At 49.5% G+C, this 18,605-nt stretch overlaps 1 protein-coding gene across 4 annotated transcripts in view; it reads right to left on the bottom strand.

Moving 5' to 3' along the window:
• SMG6 (SMG6 nonsense mediated mRNA decay factor) overlaps positions 1-18,605 on the bottom strand; it is a 1,202,478-nt gene that overhangs the window by 28,683 nt on the left and 1,155,190 nt on the right. For all 4 annotated transcript variants that reach the window (XM_078680136.1, XM_078680134.1, XM_078680133.1 and 1 more), the window contains exons 17-18: positions 15,322-15,533; positions 10,651-10,732 (exon numbers count right to left, since the gene is read on the bottom strand). In XM_078680136.1, the coding sequence (XP_078536262.1) occupies positions 10,651-10,732; positions 15,322-15,533 (294 nt within the window). The remainder of the gene's footprint in view (positions 1-10,650; positions 10,733-15,321; positions 15,534-18,605) is intronic.

Below are 18,605 nucleotides of genomic sequence, written 5' to 3'. Positions count from 1 at the left end.
AAAACTCTAATCATGGAGAAAGTGCTAGCCCTCATACAAGCAAAGAATGAGGATTTAGAGGCCCGGTCACGTTGAAACGACGTCAGATTCACGGGCCTACCCGAGTCCACCAACACGGGGAAGATGGAGACATTCATCAAGACCCTCCTCAGGGACATCTTTGGCCCAGACAGCTTCTCTAACATGTAATAGAAAGAGTGCACCGTGCACTGACGGCGAGACGTGCACCGGGCACCCCACCTTGCCCAATAATTGCCAGGTTACTCAACTATAGAGACCGGGACACAATCCTTAGGATGGCCAGGGAAAAAGGGGAATATAAGCATCAAGGGACCGTGTTGTCCTTTTTTCTGGATTTCACAGTGGCGGTACAGGCGGCACGGCGATAGTTTAGGCCAGTAAAGACATTTCTACAGTCGGAAGGTGTACCCTACACAATGCTGTACCCAGCTCGACTGCGAGTGAGCCAAGGGGGAGACTTCAAAATCTTCTCAAGTCCGAAAGCGGCAATGGAGCATGCAAAGCGGCTGAAGCGTCAGAGGCGAGAGGCTCTGAATGAATCTGACACGGAAGAACAATGATGGACATGAAACTGTTAAATATTGGATGATATAGCAGTGCTCTGCCGGTGTTATGTTTGAATTTATACCTTTGATCAGTCTGACTTAACTGCCACCAGACTGGGGTAGTGGGGCAGACATAAGTTACATGAATATCTGGGCTGCAATTTATTTTCACCGAGAATGTTCTCTTTTTCTAGCATAGTTAGTTAGACTGGATCCACCACCTCCTACACTGTGGGAGGCCAGTAGCTCTCTGGTAGCCCTGCATGGGAGTACCCCATAAGAGGCACACAGTTAAAACCAAATGTTGCGGGCTGTTTCAACAGGGTGGGGATGGCTTCGGCGTGTTGGGGTTGCTGAAGTGGGAGGGGGGTTAAGGGGGCATGGGTGAAGGCATTTTGGTTTGGCACTGCCCTATTGTATTGTTGTATTGGAACTAAGAGACCAAACATCACGACGGTCACACATTGCAGACATGTATCCACGACTGAGCTGATGCGGGATGGGAGGTAATCTAACATTTCTTACATGGAACGTGCGAGGTGTAAATGACCCCAAGAAAGTTCGCACAGTATTGGCCTACTTGGACATGCTGGATGTTCAGGTGGCCTTTTTACAGGAAACGCATCTTACTCCACAGTCTGACAGTAGCGTAGGCACGAGATGGGCTGGGACCAGGGTTGCTTCCTCCTACTCCTCCTATTACCGTGGGGTGATGATATTTGTCAAAATGGGATCCCATTTACAGTATGCAGCACAGAAACGGACGACCAAGGCAGGATGGCCCTTGTGTATGGCAGGCTTGATGGTGTGGACGTATTAATCCTGAATGTATATGGACCGAATGTTAACGACTTTTCGTTCTTTGTGGATGTGTGGCGGCGCATCCCTAAGTTCCCGTCTGGAGAGCTCCTTTGGGGGTAGATTTTAATACCTGTCTGGATATAGAGGTCGACAGGCTAGGTAGAGGGACCTCACGATACAGAATAGCAACTGAAGTGCTGGGGGGACTGATAGAGGCTGGGAATATACACGATGTATGGCGCATGAGACACCCCGAGGCTAGGGAGAGCACCTTCATTTCCACAGGCACGGCACGTGGTACCGCTTGGACTACTGGTTAGTATCAGAAAACGCATGCACGTGGGTGACTGATGTTAAACATCTGGCAAAGACACTTTCTGATCACTCCCCGGTGCTGCTTGAGATGTGTGTCCCTGCCTGTAATAGAACTCCATTCACCTGGCGACTACAGTAGACCTTGCTGACTTGATCAGGTCATTAGATCAACGGTGGGCGGGGCAATAGGGAACTTTTTCAGAGAGAATGAGGGCACGGTTGACAGTGCAGGAGAGCTGTGAGAAGCATTTAAAGTTATGATACAATGAGTCTGCATTGGCGCGTAAGCCGGGGTCCTAAAAGATTTACGTCATAGGATTGGTAAGCTAGTGGCTGACATATTGAAAATGGATTGTGAGTACGAACGACAACCTGACCCTGAGAAGCAGGCTGCGATTCGGGATCTTGTAACAGAGCATAATGAAACCGTAGATCAGGAGATGGCACATAGATCGCGAAAAAGCATGGCGTGGTACTACGAAGACAGGAGTAGACCCAGTAGGTCCCTAGCGCAGAGGTTGGCAACACCCCGATGTCAAATACACATCACTGCAATGCGGGACAAGGAAGGCGAGGCACATTACACCACACTAGAGATTAGTAACATAGTGCTTGACTTCTACACGGATTTATATGCAAGGCGGGTGCAGACACGAGAGGAGAAGATTAATTTATATTTGGAAGACATAGCGCTGGGGTGGCTATCAAATCGTCAGAGAGAATTTCTTATACAGCCATTTGACGAGGAAGATGTCAAACTTGCTATACTGGCTCTCCCAACAGGCAAGGCCACAGATCTTGACGTGCTCCAGAGCGAGTTTTATAAGGCATATGCGGATGTCTTGGCGCCAAGATTGCTCGAGGTGTTTGCGGAGGCGTATGAGACTGGTACTCTTCCGCCCACACTTAGAGAGGTACTAATAGTTATGCTCCTCAAGCCTGGAAAAGATGCGGACATATGTGACTCTTATAGACCACTCTTAATGATCAATATAGACGCCAAAATACTAGCAAAAATAGTAGCAGATAGGCTGCAGCTGTTGGTGCCCAATCTCGTGCTACTGGACCAATGAGGGTGTGTGCCAGCATGATCAACTATGCACAACTTGCGCACGGTGCTCTCCACACTACATTACTTTGAATGAGATTTTCAGGCTGTGGTGGTATTACTAGATGTTGCTAAGGCATTCGATCAACTGGGAATACATGTTTACTGTGCTGTTACGAATGGGTTTGCCTCCCTTCTTTCTTAAATGGATACGTCTCTTGTACTGTGCACCACAGGCGCATGAACGAGTGAATGGAGTGGTGCCAGAAGCCTTCCTGATACACAGGGGCACTAGGCAGGGCTGCCCTCTGTCTCCCATACTTTTTGCACTCGCACTGGAGCCACTGGCCTGCATACTTCGACAACGACATGCTTGAGCGGCATTGCAGTTCCGACCATGTCCTTCGATAGTGCCGCTATACGTGGACGATATGATTCTATACATCCGCAAACCGGCAATACACTTATTGGAATTGCTCAGCGAATACGTTAGGTTTGAGGGGCACTCGGGTCTGGGTATAAATTGGGCAAAATCTACGGTGTTTCCGCTAACGGCAGGTACACGACAGATAGACCTCGATTTTCCGCTTGCATGGACCACAGATCCGGTTCGGTACCTGGGGGTGTGGTTACATAGGGACCCCGAGGTGGTAATCACCACACATTATGGTCGCACTATAACCAAAATTACAGACCAGACAACCAGGTGGGCTAAGCTGCCGCTTTCATTAGCGGATCGCATAGCAGTAATCAAAATGACAACACTCCCTAAAATATTATACCTATTTATAAATATACCAATACGTCTGAATATTGCGCTCTTTCAGACCCTACCGTCAGCTCTGACCTTTGTTTGGGTCAGCAAGAAGCCACACTGCAGCTGGGAGGTCTTAGTACAGCCATTTGAGGGCGGAGGATTTGAGGCCCCCGACATCAAGCTTTATTATTTGTGCGCACTGGGTGGGCAAGGCGGACCACAGGATGAAATTAATCCAATACAATGCACGGCATGGGCAAGGAGAATACTGGCACGTAGGGCAAAATTGGATTACATATACGCCCCAGAGCTGCCACTCTCGGCACATCCGCATATCTCTGCAGCACGGAAGCCGGTTCCATTGCACACTCTAAAACAGGTGGGGATCACGGAGCTTGGAGACCTCTACCAGCAGGGAGAGTTTCGCCCACTCTCAGACTTACAGAAAGGCCGGGAACATAATCTGATGCCGGGCGTCACATATGTACGGGTGAGACAATCTATACGTGCGCACTATCCAGAATACCCCTCCGAGCCAAGAACGCTACGTGCATTACAGGCAGTGCTAACAAACGACTCCCGCACAGGGCTGATAACACGATTATATAATGCATCCCTGAGGGGGTTGGACCCCGCTGATAGTCCCTCCTATAATAAATGGAATAAGACCCTTGGGGTCCCAATACCAGCTGAAGCTTGGACATTTTGCAATCTCCGCATCAATCATTTCAAATACTTGCATCAACTCTACTACACACCGGCACAACTGCACAAATTTGGCTTGAGAGAAGACGCTTGCTGCTTGAGATGTGGTCAAGATAATGCACACTTTTTGAATTTAGCTTTGGGTTCTGCGCACATACAGTCCTTTTGGGGGAATGTTATGTAGGTAGTGGATGATGTAGTGCTGGAGGATGTGCGGTGCACGCCTGAGGTATGTCTGCTTGGATGGCCCAGCCACTTAAGCCATGCAATCCTAGGCTGGTAGCCATCTCCACATTGTTTGCAAAAAGGGCTGTTGCTAAATGCTGGGGGGCCAAAACCTCACCGACACTGAAGGTTTGGCTCAGAAAGTTGTTATATTGTAGAGACCAGCTGAATGTATATGCTGAGGAACTGCCAGAAGCATCGCGACCTAAAGACTTCTGGGTCCCATTAACAGAGTATCTGTTGAACAAACCCGAATTATAATGGGCAGCACCATCAATCAATCAATCAATCATGGACATTTATATAGCGCACTACTTACCCGGAGGGTCTCAAGGCGCTTGGGGGGGGGGGGGGGGGGGGGTGCTGCTACTGCTCGAACAGCCAGGTCTTGAGCTTCTTCCTGAAGGAAAGGTGGTCTTGGGTCTTGGGTCAGGCGCAGGTCGGTCGGGAGGGAGTTCCAGGTCTTGGCGGCCAGGTGGGAGAAGGACCTTCCTCCTGTTGTCGATCTTCGGATGCGGGGTACGGCGGCGAGGGCGTGACTGGCTGATCGGAGGTGGCGTTTGGGAGCGTAGAAGTTGATGCGGTTGTTGAGGTAGCTCGGGCCTTGGTCGTGTAGGGCTTTGTGTGCGTGGGTGAGGAGACGGAAGGTGATTCTTTTGTTGACGGGGAGCCAGTGCAGGTCTCTCAGATGTCCGGAGATGTGGCTGCGTCGGGGGATGTCGAGGATGAGTCTGGCTGAGGCGTTCTGGATCCGCTGGAGTCTCTTCTGGAGCTTGGCGGTGGTTCCTGCGTAGAGGGCGTTGCCGTAGTCCAGTCGGCTGGTGACGAGGGCCTGGGTGACCGTCTTCCTGGTCTCGGTGGGGATCCACCGGAAGATCTTTCGTAGCATGCGCAGGATGTTGAAGCATGACGAGGAGACGGCGTTGACTTGCCTGGTCATGGAGAGGGAGGAGTCCAGGATGAAGCCCAGGTTGCGTGCGTGGTCTGTCGGTGTGGGTGCGGAGCCCAGGGCGGGGGGCCACCAGGAGTCGTCCCAGGCGGAGGGCGAGGAGCCCAGGATGAGGACTTCCGTCTTGTCTGAGTTCAGTTTCAGGCGGCTGGTCGTCATCCATTCGGCTACAGCTTTCATCCCTTCGTGAAGGTTGGCTCTGGAAGCGGCGGGGTCGTTGGTCAGTGAGAGGATCAGCTGGGTGTCGTCGGCGTAGGAGATGATGTTCAGGTTGTGTTGGCGTGCGATGGGCGCGAGGGGGCTCATGTAGACGTTGAAGAGGGTGGGGCTCAGCGAGGATCCTTGAGGGACGCCGCAGATGACTTCGGTGGCCTCTGACTTGTACGGTGGTAGACAGACTCTCTGTGTTCTTCCGTCGAGGAAGGAGACGATCCATTCCAGTGCCTTCTCTTGAATTCCGACGTTGCTGAGGCGTTGCACTAGGGTGCGGTGGCAGACCGTGTCGAATGCGGCGGAGAGGTCTAGGAGGATGAGGGCCGCTGTTTCTCCGTTGTCCATCAGGGCTCGGATGTCATCGGTGGCAGCGATGAGGGCGGTCTCGGTGCTGTGGTTGGCTCGGAAGCCAGACTGTGAAGGGTCGAGGGATCCGTTCGTCTCGAGGAAGGCGGCCAGCTGTTTGTTGACGGTCTTCTCGATGACTTTGGCTGGAAACGGGAGGAGCGAGATGGGGCGGTAGTTCTTGAGTTCGGTGGGGTCCGCTGTTGGTTTCTTTAGTAGAGCGCTGAGTTCGGCGTGCTTCCAGCTCTCCGGGAAGGTGGCGGTGTCGAAGGAGGTGTTGATGATGTCCCGCAGGTGGGGTGCGATGACAGTGTCGGCCTTGTTGAAGACGTGGTGAGGGCAGGGGTCGGTCGGAGATCCGGAGTGGATGGAGTTCATCATGCGGACGATGTCATCGGTGCTGATCGGAGTCCAGGCGCGGAGGTTGGTGGTGGGTGGCGTTGCTGCGGTCGTTGTGTGCGATGGTTGACTGCTGAAGCTGTTGTGTATGTCCGCGATCTTGTTGTGGAAGTAGGAGGCGAGGGAGTTGCAGAGGTCTTGCGATGGGGTGATGTCGTTGTTTCCTGCGTTGGGGTTGGAGAGCTCTTTCACGATGTTGAAGAGTTCCTTGCAGTTGTGTGCGTTGTTGTCCAGTCGGTCCTTGAATGCAGTTTTCTTGGTGGCGCGGATCAGTTGGTGGTGCTTCCGGGTGGCCAGCTTGAGGGTGGTCATGTTGTCCGGTGTTGGTTCCCTTCTCCAGGCCTTTTCGAGGGCTCGGCAGTTCTTCTTGGAGCTCTTGAGTTCGTCGGTGAACCATGGGGCTCTCTTGCTGCCGGGTCTGCTGGGCGGGGTCCTCAGAGGGGCGAGTTCGTCCGCGCAGTTGCTGATCCACTTCGTGAGGTTGTCGGCGGCCTGGCTGGGGTTCGCTGAGCTGGCGGGAGGGTGCTGACTCAGGGAAGCGGCGAGCTGGTCGGCTGTAATCTTGTTCCAGCTTCTTCGGGCAACCTGTTGCTGGTGGTGGTGGGTCGTCGTTCTTCTGAAGGTGAAGTGGACGCAGCTGTGGTCCGTCCAGTGGAGTCCTGTGGCGTGGCTGAAGGCGATGTCTTTGCTTGATGAGAAGACGGCGTCGAGTGTGTGTCCGGCGAGGTGGGTGGGGGTGGTCACCAGTTGCTTGAGTCCCAGGTTTGCGAGGTTTTCCAGCACGGTGGTGGTGTTGCGGTCGTCGTTGTTCTCCAGGTGGAAGTTGAGGTCCCCGAGGAGGACGTAGTCGGCTGAGGGGAGGGCGAGCGGGCTGATGAAGTCGGCGATGTCCTCGCTGAATTGTGTGCGTGGTCCCGGGGGTCTGTAGATGAGGGTGCCTCTGAGGGTGGTCTTGGGGTTGACGTGGATCTGGAAGTGCAGGTGTTCAGCGGGTGCGATGGTGTCGTCGGTGTTGGTCGTGATGCGGATGGTGTTCCTGTGGATGATGGCGATGCCTCCTCCTGTGTTGTTGACGCGGTCTCTCCGGATGATCTTGTAGCCGTCCGGGATGGCGATGGCGATGTCGGGTGCTGAGGAGGCGTTCATCCAGGTTTCCGTGAGGAAGGCGACGTCTGGGTCTGTGGTGTCGAGCAGGTTCCAGAGCTCGACGGCGTGTCTGTGGACGGAGCGGGTGTTGAGCAGGATGCACTTCAGGTGGCTGCTGCTGGAGTTCGGCTTGGTGGGTGCTGGTGCAGTGCAGGTCCGGGTGCAGGAGAACTTGCAGGACTGGCAGATGAAGGGTCCGTGGGTGCGTCTCGGGGTGGCTCGGTAGCATCCAGGGGTTCGGCCGGCGTTGAGTGCGTTGAGGGTGGCGGCGTCGTATGTCCGTCGGGTCGTCTTCTGTCGGTGGGGGCCAGGGGTCCTGGCACTGGGCGCGGTCCAGGCGCGGACGGGCGCAGACGGGCTTACCTTTGGCGCACCTTCGGCGCTCAATCGGTGCTCCCGCTGCGCGCGTCCGCTGCGCGGTCGCTGAGGGGGCGTCATAAGAGGGGAGCAGGGAGGGCGGGTCCGCCGGGAGGCGGGAAGGGGTTAACCAATCGTGTGGCGGGGGGGGCGGGGGCCGCAGGCAGGAGGCGCGGGAACGGGTCCGGCAGAGCGAGCGGCCCAGCGGCGGCTGGGGCGCTGCTGGCGGCGTCGGCGAAGGCTCTCGGCAGGTAAGCAGGGCAGCAGTGGCAGGCGTAGAGGAGCAGGGGGGCGACCAGGCCATCTGGCCCGCGTCGATAAAGCAGTCAGTATATCAATGATATTGTGGGTAGGTTTCTGTTGATTATAATGTGATATAATAGAACACAAGATTAGCTGAGTGCCAGGGGTAGTGGGAGGTGGGGAAGAGGATTTAATGGTCTAGGGGGATTATGTTATATAATGGTAACGGCTTATACAGCTATTGTGATACATCTGTTTGCGTATGCTCCCTGCGAGGGGCTTGTACTAACTTGTTAAAAGCTACCAATAAACAAATAAAACATTTTTAAAAATAAAGTGCACACCCTACTGTTCAGGGTAAGGTGCATTCCAATATTGTTGGTCAAAACAAAAACTGTGTCCTATTGCATAACAAGGTCAACCTGGGGGCTTAAAGTCACTATTCAGCTTCTTCTGTATGTAAGGATGTGCTGTCTATCTAATCACTTGCTCTCAATTTATAAGGTAAAAATGAAAAGAAGCTAGAAACATGAAGACCACAACCTCAATTGTCTCAGTGTAATTGACTATCATAAAATATGCCATTAAATAGGCATTTACGTAAAACAAAATCCCCTTCAAAGTGTGCCAGGTTTCCACAAACACGAGGTGTTATTTTATGCTCTCAATCAATTCAGTAAATATGCCATGATAAAGAAGGTTATGTTATTAGTATTAGTAAAGAATGTACCAGCCACTGATGTGACCTTTTAGCGGTTGCTGACTACCACGTTTTGGGCAGCAACACTTGTATTAAGCGATCTTAATATGTGTTGGAGCTTGGTCAGTGAGACTGCACAATGAGTTCCAAAGAGGTTGCCTAAATTGATTAGCGAATGTCGAAGCAAAATATGCAGAGTATGTTATACATACAAGGTGTAATTCGAAAATGCTCTTGTAATGGAATTAGGCTTGGTCGTAGTTTGCGGATTTTTGCTACGCGGAACTCCGTGAAGTTACAAGATATCCCCGTGAAGTTCCGCCGGTGGCAGAAATTCTACCCGAGCGGCAGTTCGCTCTCGATCAGGGGGAAAACTCCGCCGCACATTGCGAAGCGGAGTTTCTGCACTCCGAGAGCTCCGCGGAAAACTCCGCAAACGGAGCGAAGTTCACCGCCACCGGCCTAATGGAAATACAGTTGTAGGAGTTTGACAAGCCTCAGGTGAAAATGTAGAAACGTGGTACTAACAACAATGTGTTTGCCAATTGGTAGGCCACTGGTTTTGTGGTGACGGGGCCTATGCAGGAGGATTATGCGAATTAGGGCTGGGATGTGGCAGGTAGAGTTCAGGCCTGGTGGCAGGTAGAGTTCAGGCCTGATGGCAGGGGACAATGTGAGAGTTCAGTTTAGAGTAATAATTTTGGTGGGCTAGGTTTTGGTGCTGCAGTGAATGCCAAAGTATGAGATGCTATGCAAGAGTGATGAGGTGCGAGCTGCCATCTGTTGCTAGGTGTCCGTGCACAGGAGACAGAAAATGTCACATTCTTTGGCCTTTCAGGAAGAGGCCTGAGAATGTGTTCAACCTGGAGTGGGATGTCGAGAGTAGTGACTGAAAAGTTCTTCGAGTAAGCTCAGAGCCACAAACTATAGTTATATACAAAGGGCTTTCTGGAAAGATATATGTCTGTGTAGGGAGAAGATGCGTCTCAGCTTGTGTACCATAGCCTATATTGCACAGTATTGCTAGTAAATATTCCGAATTCTGTTTCAATACCAGGACTGTGTGTTGATGTGGAGAAATGGCACAATCAAGTGATTTAATGCAAGTAATTTAGCCTGTTAGAATTATCGCACAGCACTGAACATCTTCCAAATAACCGCAGTGGCGGCTGGTAGGGAACGGGATGGGGAGGAATATAAAAACAAACAAACACTTACCTTTTCCGACTGCTACATTTCCCCTCCACTTCTCTGCTCCGGAAGAAGCTGCAGGAAGCACCTGGCACACAGGCTCCCCTGAGCCAATCACAATGCTGCAATGCAGTGATTGGACTGAGAGCCGTGGATCAGCCATTACATCCTGCTGGGCAATATGCAAAGTGCGCATGGCTGCTTAGCCGGTCGTTTTCATCCGGCCAATCAGTCATTGGCACTTAGAGTGCACAGTCCTCTCCCCCTCCCACCCTGAGCCCCCGCCCTGCCCTAACCCAGCCTGCAGCAACCAAAAATAGAACGATAATAACCTTGTTATTATCATTTTCTTTTTACCCTTTTAATTGCTCTATGAGCAGTGAGGCGACGCTCGGCGGAGGAGCTGCCAGTGAATAACTGTGGAGGTGATGGGACTTTCTAGTTATGTTCAATGTTGAAGACAACCATCGATATGGCACTTGTAGTCTTGGTATCTGTGGGGCTGATGCACAGTTGTGGTAGATGCATCACATGTTGAGGTATGGTTCAGCAGTGTGTGTCCGGGTACGGGAGGAGAAACGGGGTGCAGCAGGACAGAAAAGTGCAGTAAAAAAGTTGAGCATAGCCTGAAGTATTAGAGTAGAAAAGAGCAGAGTTTCCCCTTGAAGTTAGGGTGCTCTTCACCAGTACCTTTCTTGGCCGGCATGAAGTCTTTGGCCCGATCCTGGCAGTAGTGCAGGCAGCAGGAGAGAATCAGATCATCATTGTTTCCCTGCAATGAAAAGGTCCACTTTCAAACTGTAAAGTCTCATACATCATGTACAGAAGATTGGGAACACAAAAGGAGACACAATGGAGGTACTCCCCTACCCTCCAGGTGACAACTCTCATATTCCACCACTGTCGCTCCACCCAAGATAGAAATGTTGATTCACACATAATTCTACCTCCAGTACTGGTGGTCCAACTTAGTCTACTTTACAGAACAAGCATTGGCGGAGCCAAAAGGTCTCGCCATGCACCAATATGTAGTTTAGCCATGTTGTACACCAGCGTGGCTGCTGTTCAGCATTTGCAGCGTAGAGGAGTGTGGTGTGAAGTAGTGTGGAGCCTCGTGGCATGGCAAAGAGTGGAGTGTCGTAGAGAGGAGTGATGTAGAGAGGCAGGGTAGAGTAAAGGGGCAGAGTGGAGTAGAGGGGCATAGTGTCATGGCATAGAATGAAGTAGAGTGCCATACAGTGCAGTGGTACAAAGTAGAGTCTTGCAGAGTAGAGTGCAGTTGTGCAGCGTAGAGTGGATTATAGTGGAGTGGTGCAGAGTGGAGTAGGGTGCAGTAGCGTAGAGTGGTGCAGCGTAGACTGAAGTTGCGTAGAATGGAGTGGTGCAGGGTAGCATACAGTGGCAAAGAATAGAGTGACATAGTGTAGTGGCGCAGAGTGGTACAGAGTAGAGTGCATTAACGTAGAGTGTATTGGGGTTGAGTGCAGTGCTTAGAGTTCAGTGGCCTAGAGTAGAATGTTGTAGAGTGCAGTGGCAAACAGTGCAGAGGGACAGAGTAGAGTGGTGCAAAATAGAGTAGAGAGGCACAGAGTGGAGTAGTGCAGAGTAGAGTGTAGTGGATTACAGTGCAGTGGCATTCAGTGGAGTGGTGTAGGGTAGAGCGAAGGGGCCTAGACTGGAGTTGTGTAGAGTGCAGTGGCGAAGAGTGCAGTGGTGTAGAGTAGAATGGTGTACACTGCAGGGATGTGGGGCGGCATAGAGTGGAAATACATTGTGCTGAGTGGGGTATAGTGGCATGGAGTGCTGTTGAGTGCTGGGTAGTGAAGAGGCACAGAGTGGTGTCGCGTATCGTGGCATCCAGTACAGTGGACTGGAGTAGTCCACTTGCGTAGAGTGGTGTGAAGTAGAGTGGTGTGGAGTTCATTAGCGCAGAGTGGAATGGTACAGAGTATGGTGCAGAATAGAGTGGTGCAGAGTAGAGTGGCATGGAGTGCAGCGGGATACATACAGTGCAGCATTGTACAATGCAGTTGTGTAGATTAGAGTGCTGCAGAGTAGAGTACAGTGGCATAGAGTACAGTGACAGTTCAGAGAAGAGTAGAGAAGCAAAAAGAGTGCAGTGGCGTAGATTGTGCAGAGCAGAGTCGAGTACTGCAGAGTAGAGTGGCATAGAGTACTGTGGTGTAGAGTGGAGTCATGCAGAGCAGAGTGGCGTTAAGTGTAGCTGTGTAGAGTGCATTGGCATATCACCAGAAGAGTGACATAAAGTAGAGTGCAGTGGCAGAGCGCAGTGGTGATGAGTTGAATGTCACAGATTGCAGTTGTGTAGAGCAGAGCGGTGTATAGTGCATTGGCATAGAGTAGAGTGACGTTGAGAGAAGAGGCACAGAGCACAGTGATGCAGAATAGAGTGGTGTAGAGTGCAATGGTGTGGAGTACAGTGGCTTAGAATACAGTGCTGTAAGTGCATTTGTTTTGAGTAGAGTGGTTTACAGTGCACTGGCGTAGAGTGCAGTGGTTTAGAGTAGAGTGTCAGAGTGCAATGGCATAGACTAGAGTGGTGCAGAGTAGAGTGCAGCGGTGCAGCATAGCGTGTAGTGACGTAGAGCATAAGCGTAGTAAAGCATAGTAGAGTGACACACAGTAGAGTGCAGTGGTGTAGAATGGTTTAGAGTACAGTTATGTGGCACAGAATCTAGTGGTGCAGGATAGAGTGCAGTGGCATAGCGTGGTATGCAGTGGTGCAGAGTACATTAGAGTGGTTCCGAGTGCAGTGGTGTGGCATAGAGTGCTGTGTTGCAGAGTAGAGTTACAGAGAGGAGTGGTGCAGAGTACAGTGGAGTGGCTTAGAGTGCAGTGTGTAGAGTGCAGCGGTGCAGAGTAGAGAGATGTAGTTTGCATCAGCACAGCATAGAGTGGTGCAGAGTAGAGAGGGGTGGAGTGCTACAGAGTAGAGTGTAGTGGTATAGAGTAGAGTGGCACTGAGTGGAGTGGAGCGGTGCAGAGTGGAGTGGCCTAGACTGGAGTGATGCAAGGTGCAGTGGCAAAAAGTTCAATGGTTAAGAGTGGAGTGGTGTAGAGTGCATTGACAGATTAGAGTGGTGCTGAGTACATTAGAGAGGCATGGAGTGGTGCAAAGTAGAAAGGTATTGTGTGGGGTGGGGTATAGTGGTACTGTGTGGAGGGGATGGACATAGAGAGTTGTGAAGTGGAGTGTCATGGAGTTGAGCAGAATAGAGCGTTTTAGAGTGCATTGGTGTGGATGAGTAGTGCAGAGTAGAGGGGTGTGGAGTGCAGTGTCATATAATGCAGTGTCATAGAAGGTAGTGGCATAGATTAGAGTGGTGCAGTGATGAGTAGAGAAGCTTAGAGTTCAGTGGTGTAGAAAACAATGGTATGGAGTGCAATGATGCAGAGGTGTAGAGTAGAGTGGCCTAGAGTGCAGTGGCATTGCATGGTGTAGAGTACAGTGCAGTGTCTTAGAGAGGTGCAGAGTAGAATGGCATAGAGTGCAGTGGCGTAAAGTAGAGTTGTGCATGCTGTAGTGGCATAAAGTTGAGTGCTGCTGAGGAGAGTGGTGTAGAGTAGAATGGTGCAGAGCAGAGTGTAGTGACATAACATGCAGTGGAATAGAGTGCAGTGGTGTAGACTAGAGTGGTGTAGAGCTATAGCGGAGTGCAGTGTTGGAGAGTAGAGTGTCATTGAGAGCAGTGGTGTAGAGTGGCGTAGACTGCAGTAAGGTAGAGTGGGAGACAGTAGAGTAGTGTAGAATGCAGAGTAGAATAGAGTAGAAGGGAGTAGAGTGGCATAGAGTGCAGTGACGTAGTGATGTAGAGTATAGTGACGTAGAGTGCAGTGGTGCAGAGTAGATTGGCACAGAGTGACTTGGTTATGAGTAGAGTGCATTGGCGTAGAGTGCAGTGGTGTAGAGAAGAGTGGTGTGGAGTGCAGTGGTGTGAAGCGGCGCAGCGTAAACTGCAGTGATGTAGGGTAGGGTGGTGAAGAGTGCAGTGGCATAGAGTAGATTGTTTCAGAAATGAGTGAAGGGGCGTATAGTGGTACGGAGCAGGGTAGAGTGTTGTAGAGTGTAGTGGTGTATAGTGTAGTGGTGTTGAGTAGATTATAGTGGCTTAGGGTGTATTGGCATATAGTGCAGTGGCATTAAGTGCAGTGTTGAAGAGTTGCCTGGAGTGGTGCATTGGCATAGAGTATAGTTGTGCAGAGTAGAAACGCTTAGAGTGTAGTGGCGTCGAGTGCAGTGACTTGGAGTGACATGGAGTGGTGTAGAGTGGCGTAAAGCGGAGTATGCATGGTGTGGTAGCTCACTGCAATCACAGACAACACATTTTCAATTGAAATGAGAACTACATTTGCAAAGAATTTCACTGATAAAGGTATACAGCACACAAATAATAATGTGTGGATATGTCATCCCCTACTATATTGATTTTTTTAATTGTATTAAAATGTTTGCTTCCACCACACTTCAGAATTACAAAAAAATGTGTTTCATTTGTTCTTTCCTAATTCTGATATATTCTGAAATATCTGCTCAGTTCATTTACTGAAATTAAAATGCTGTGTGCTAGAAAAGGCCTTCCCATTCACAGCAGGAAAAGTAAACAGCAAATTTGCATGTAAGGCAGAGCCTAACATATGACTTCTGTCTTTGGAGGGCACAGCAAATATGACAAGATAAAAATTTAAAGGCCTGGTGACAGAAAGCAAGCACTATGCCCCATGAGCGGGATGAACTCAAGCTAGACAGTCGGAAACAAAACCACCAAACAGATAGCAATCAAATGCGAGTTGCAAACCACAAAGCCAATGGTAAGCAATGAACTGAATGCCAGGGAAGCTTTCCGAATGCCCCATAGATGTATTTTTTTTTTTGCAGAGTTTTATATAGCGCGAACTAGACCCGAACCGAATCAGGTATCAGAGCGCTTTACATATTTTTCCAGTTAGTTACATTTTTTAGGCACGGGGAGATTAAGTGATTTGCCCAGAATCACAGGAGGTTTTAGCGTCGTTACCGAGACTCGAACCCAGATCCCCAGGTCCGAGGTCGAGCGCCCTAGCCGTTAGGCCAACTCTCTTTAACAAACCTCTGGTAGGTGTCGGCCTAAAAAGGATTGCCGCTTCACTTCTTTCTCACAACAGGCAGTGTTAGTGCCTTGCCTCTTCCACTATGACAGTGCAACCCCAACTTATGCCAGTAACATAATGTATTGCTGGTGTGCCTCCTCCCGAATACATTACTGGTGGTGCACCTTATTTAATTAATAAAAAGGACCTTGTTCTGCATCCCCATCCCTCTCCAAGTGCAGCAATGGAGTCCCGTTCTTGCTGAGGCCGTACCTTCTGTCCAGTGGTGTCCTCACTGCGAAATGAGATGGACTCAAGCTCATTGCCACGGCTAGTCAGTGCCCTCAGATAGGAGTCTCTGGCCTCAAAGCGCTGCTCCAGGAATTCCACAGCCTTCTTTGCCTTCTCCTGCAGCAGACGGGCGTGGCCTGCAGCACGGTAATCTGTCTCTTGACCTTTCGCCAATCCATCCAGTTCATTAATTACTGCAAAATGTCCAAAGATGTAAAGAAGAAAAGGCAAGAAGAGTACACTGAAAATGACAAGTTAGCTAACAATAAGACCCCAGAAGCCCAAACCAAACATTCACAAATAGATGAGTACTCTAACCGCTGCTCAATGTTACTAATGTAACTTTGAAGACTATTCAGTAATAAAAACACATATGTCTAGCTTTTTACTCATCATTAACTCTCTAGCCATTGTCTTATGATGCATCTGCACCCCAAAGAACTCACCACGATAGATTTCGCTGTGAAGAGTAAATGAAACTACCATCTGCAAGTAACAGTATCCAAGGCCCTGGGTGAGTGTGGAAAAAGGACAGTTTCAAACACTAAAATTGGCCAGATCCTCCACACTGCACATGAAGCAGGGAAAAAGATTGACAGCCCAAATATAGATTTGGTTTCGAACTGTCAAGCTAGCATACCTATTCCATTTCAAATCAAAACCAGTTTGTCCAAGCTTGCCAAAGTGGTCAGACTGCAAAGATTGTATGTATTTATCAGATATGTATACAGTGGCTCTTATAGCCGAGCCTAGTGTGCTAGAGAAAATGCTGCTCTGTGCAAAAGAAGAAACCCTAGCTTGAGGAGCCAGCGACTTGCTCAGGGACTTTCATTTTACCCTGTCCAAGAGGCTGTGATGCTAGTAAGAGCCTGAAGTAGTAACTCTGCTAGACTAGATTATTTACCCGCCTAAGAGTGTTAATTTTTTGTTAAAATTGGGGGAACTATCAGATCCAGCCATACATGCTCTGCCTTGTTTCCATCAGGCTGGGATCTTTCACTCCTTGGTGGTCAATGGGCTCCAGATACTAGTTTGACAACCATGAATATGTATATAGATAGGGCTCCAGTCGGGGGTACACGTGGGTGGACGGCGTCCATCCACTCTTTTTACAGGGTGGACGCCGTCCACTCCGCCAAGAAGTTGAGCCCCACTCCAAAATATGATGAACTCGTCCCGGTGAAAGTTTAGGACACAGGGATTCATTCAGCAGCGCCTGCTCGTTATCAGCTTTCCTTTCGAGGAGCAACGTGCAGAAAGGGAAGGGGGCTTTCTTATTTGAGACTCCAGCAGGGTCATAACGAAGGCCAAACTTAAGGGCCCATTTGGCCTTCTTTGACCGAGTATCCAGGCTGGGGGCTGCCTGTAGCTTCCCACCTAGATGTAAATGCAGAGGAAGGGGAGCAAAAGCAGCAGCTTGTTATCACTTTAAAGGCGTATAAGAGGGGCACGATTTTGACGTTGTTCAGACTCCGATACATAATAGATATTCATGCACTGGAAGGATGTCAGATGCGTTACTCTGTCCCAGTGGAAAATAATAATTTAAATACCAGTATTTTTTATTTGGTTTACAGCGCTATTCATCCAAATGTAGGGTGCCAGATCACTTTACAGCAAACATACATATTATATTGTCAATAAATCACACAAGTTTGTAAATCATTGTACAAGATGTGTTACATAAGACAGTGACGGTTACTGAGTGTAGGAGTCACATATTCTTCATAGCTCACTGCTATATTAGAAGGATTACAATGCAACTGCATGTAATAAAAGGATCTCTTTGTTCAAAGCAGTAACCTACTTACCTATCTACATAAAATAAAATCTGCCATCTGCATGTTACATGGTGTGCTTTGCAGGAGGTGCATAACCCTGTATGCTACTTTAAGTCAAAACTAGGACTAGACAAAAACAGACCTTTCCATCAAATGTGTTGACCACCAGGCAGCTAAAGCAATCACATCTACATGGAAATGTGCTGCACATGGAATATTATGCCTGGTGGGGTAGGCTGGCGGCAGAGTTAGTTTGTCAAACCTTGGGTGAAGGAACCGGTTGCACGCAGTGATGTCACTTTCTGTCATTTAATTCCTGCAATGCCCCTCGCCGTGATGTCACTTCCTGTTATCCTACCCAAGTTGGAGAGTCCCCCTACTTCTTTTTTTAGGACTTGTGCCCTGTATATGAAGCAGATGCACATCACTGGGTGTGTTATGATAGGGCCCAGAAAAAACTGTCGTCACATCCTTCGAACTCTGCCCTCTATAGCGTTGAGGTCCTCTAGAGAACCGAAACCCCGGTGCCCATGACCTGTCAGCCATCAACACAGATCCAAAGATATTGTAATTTGAGGCTCTCAAACCTTGACCCTGAAGAAAGCAGAACTTCAGGACTTCAAGGGCACCAAATTAGCTTGATCACACAGCACTCGGCCAATTCTAAGAGCCAGATCCAGGACTCTGAGGTCCCAGTACCCCAAAGGCACAAGAAAAATAAACCAAGACCAGTTAGTTTTACAATGTCAATTATTTTTGCCTCTCTCGCAACTCCAACAAACAACCATGAGCCAAGAGATATTACAGGGCACTGTTAGATGGTAAGCAAACTGACTGCAGCGTCCCAGGTTCCCAGCTACCATCCCGACATTTATGGACTTTTAATTCCGAAACCCAAACAGTCTCATATTGTGCCAATTCCTAAAGGGCTCCCTAAAGTCACCCGTGTTTCCTGTTCTGAGAGGAACAATGCCAAACTGAAGATAATTCAAGATAGTCAATAAAATATAGAATTCTCAAAGGGCAGACTTCAAGAAAAAAATAAATATCACATACTAAACACGAAGTCTAAGCTCTTTGTGCCTTACAAATAAACCTATTTCTCCTATAAACAGAAAACTGGGATATTTTGGCGAATCTGCATGCAGGGGGATTCAGATATGAACGGAATGCTGAAGAAAATGGTGGAAAAACGTTCTAGCAACTAATGCATCAAGCTTGTAGCAAGGAGAGATAAAGAGCCTTTCACTGGGTTCCATAGCGCCAGACCCCACATTGGTTTCCTGATTGCGCCACAGAAATCTCTCCACTACGGCATTAAAAGTACGAGCAATGCTTTTTCGCAATGCACTCCAATAGGCTGACTTTGAATTTCCATCTGTCACTATGGTGCACAATATCTGCCACACTAGTGGTAGGAATTCTGGCGCAATGAGTTAGTATATAAGCAGACGTCTTTCATCAAAAAGCCTGTCTCCGCTGTGG

This window comes from Lissotriton helveticus, chromosome 3_1 (assembly GCF_964261635.1).
Source record: "Lissotriton helveticus chromosome 3_1, aLisHel1.1, whole genome shotgun sequence".
In the NCBI taxonomy this organism is placed as follows: domain Eukaryota; kingdom Metazoa; phylum Chordata; class Amphibia; order Caudata; family Salamandridae; genus Lissotriton; species Lissotriton helveticus.
This window is presented reverse-complemented; position numbering and strand designations above follow the sequence as displayed.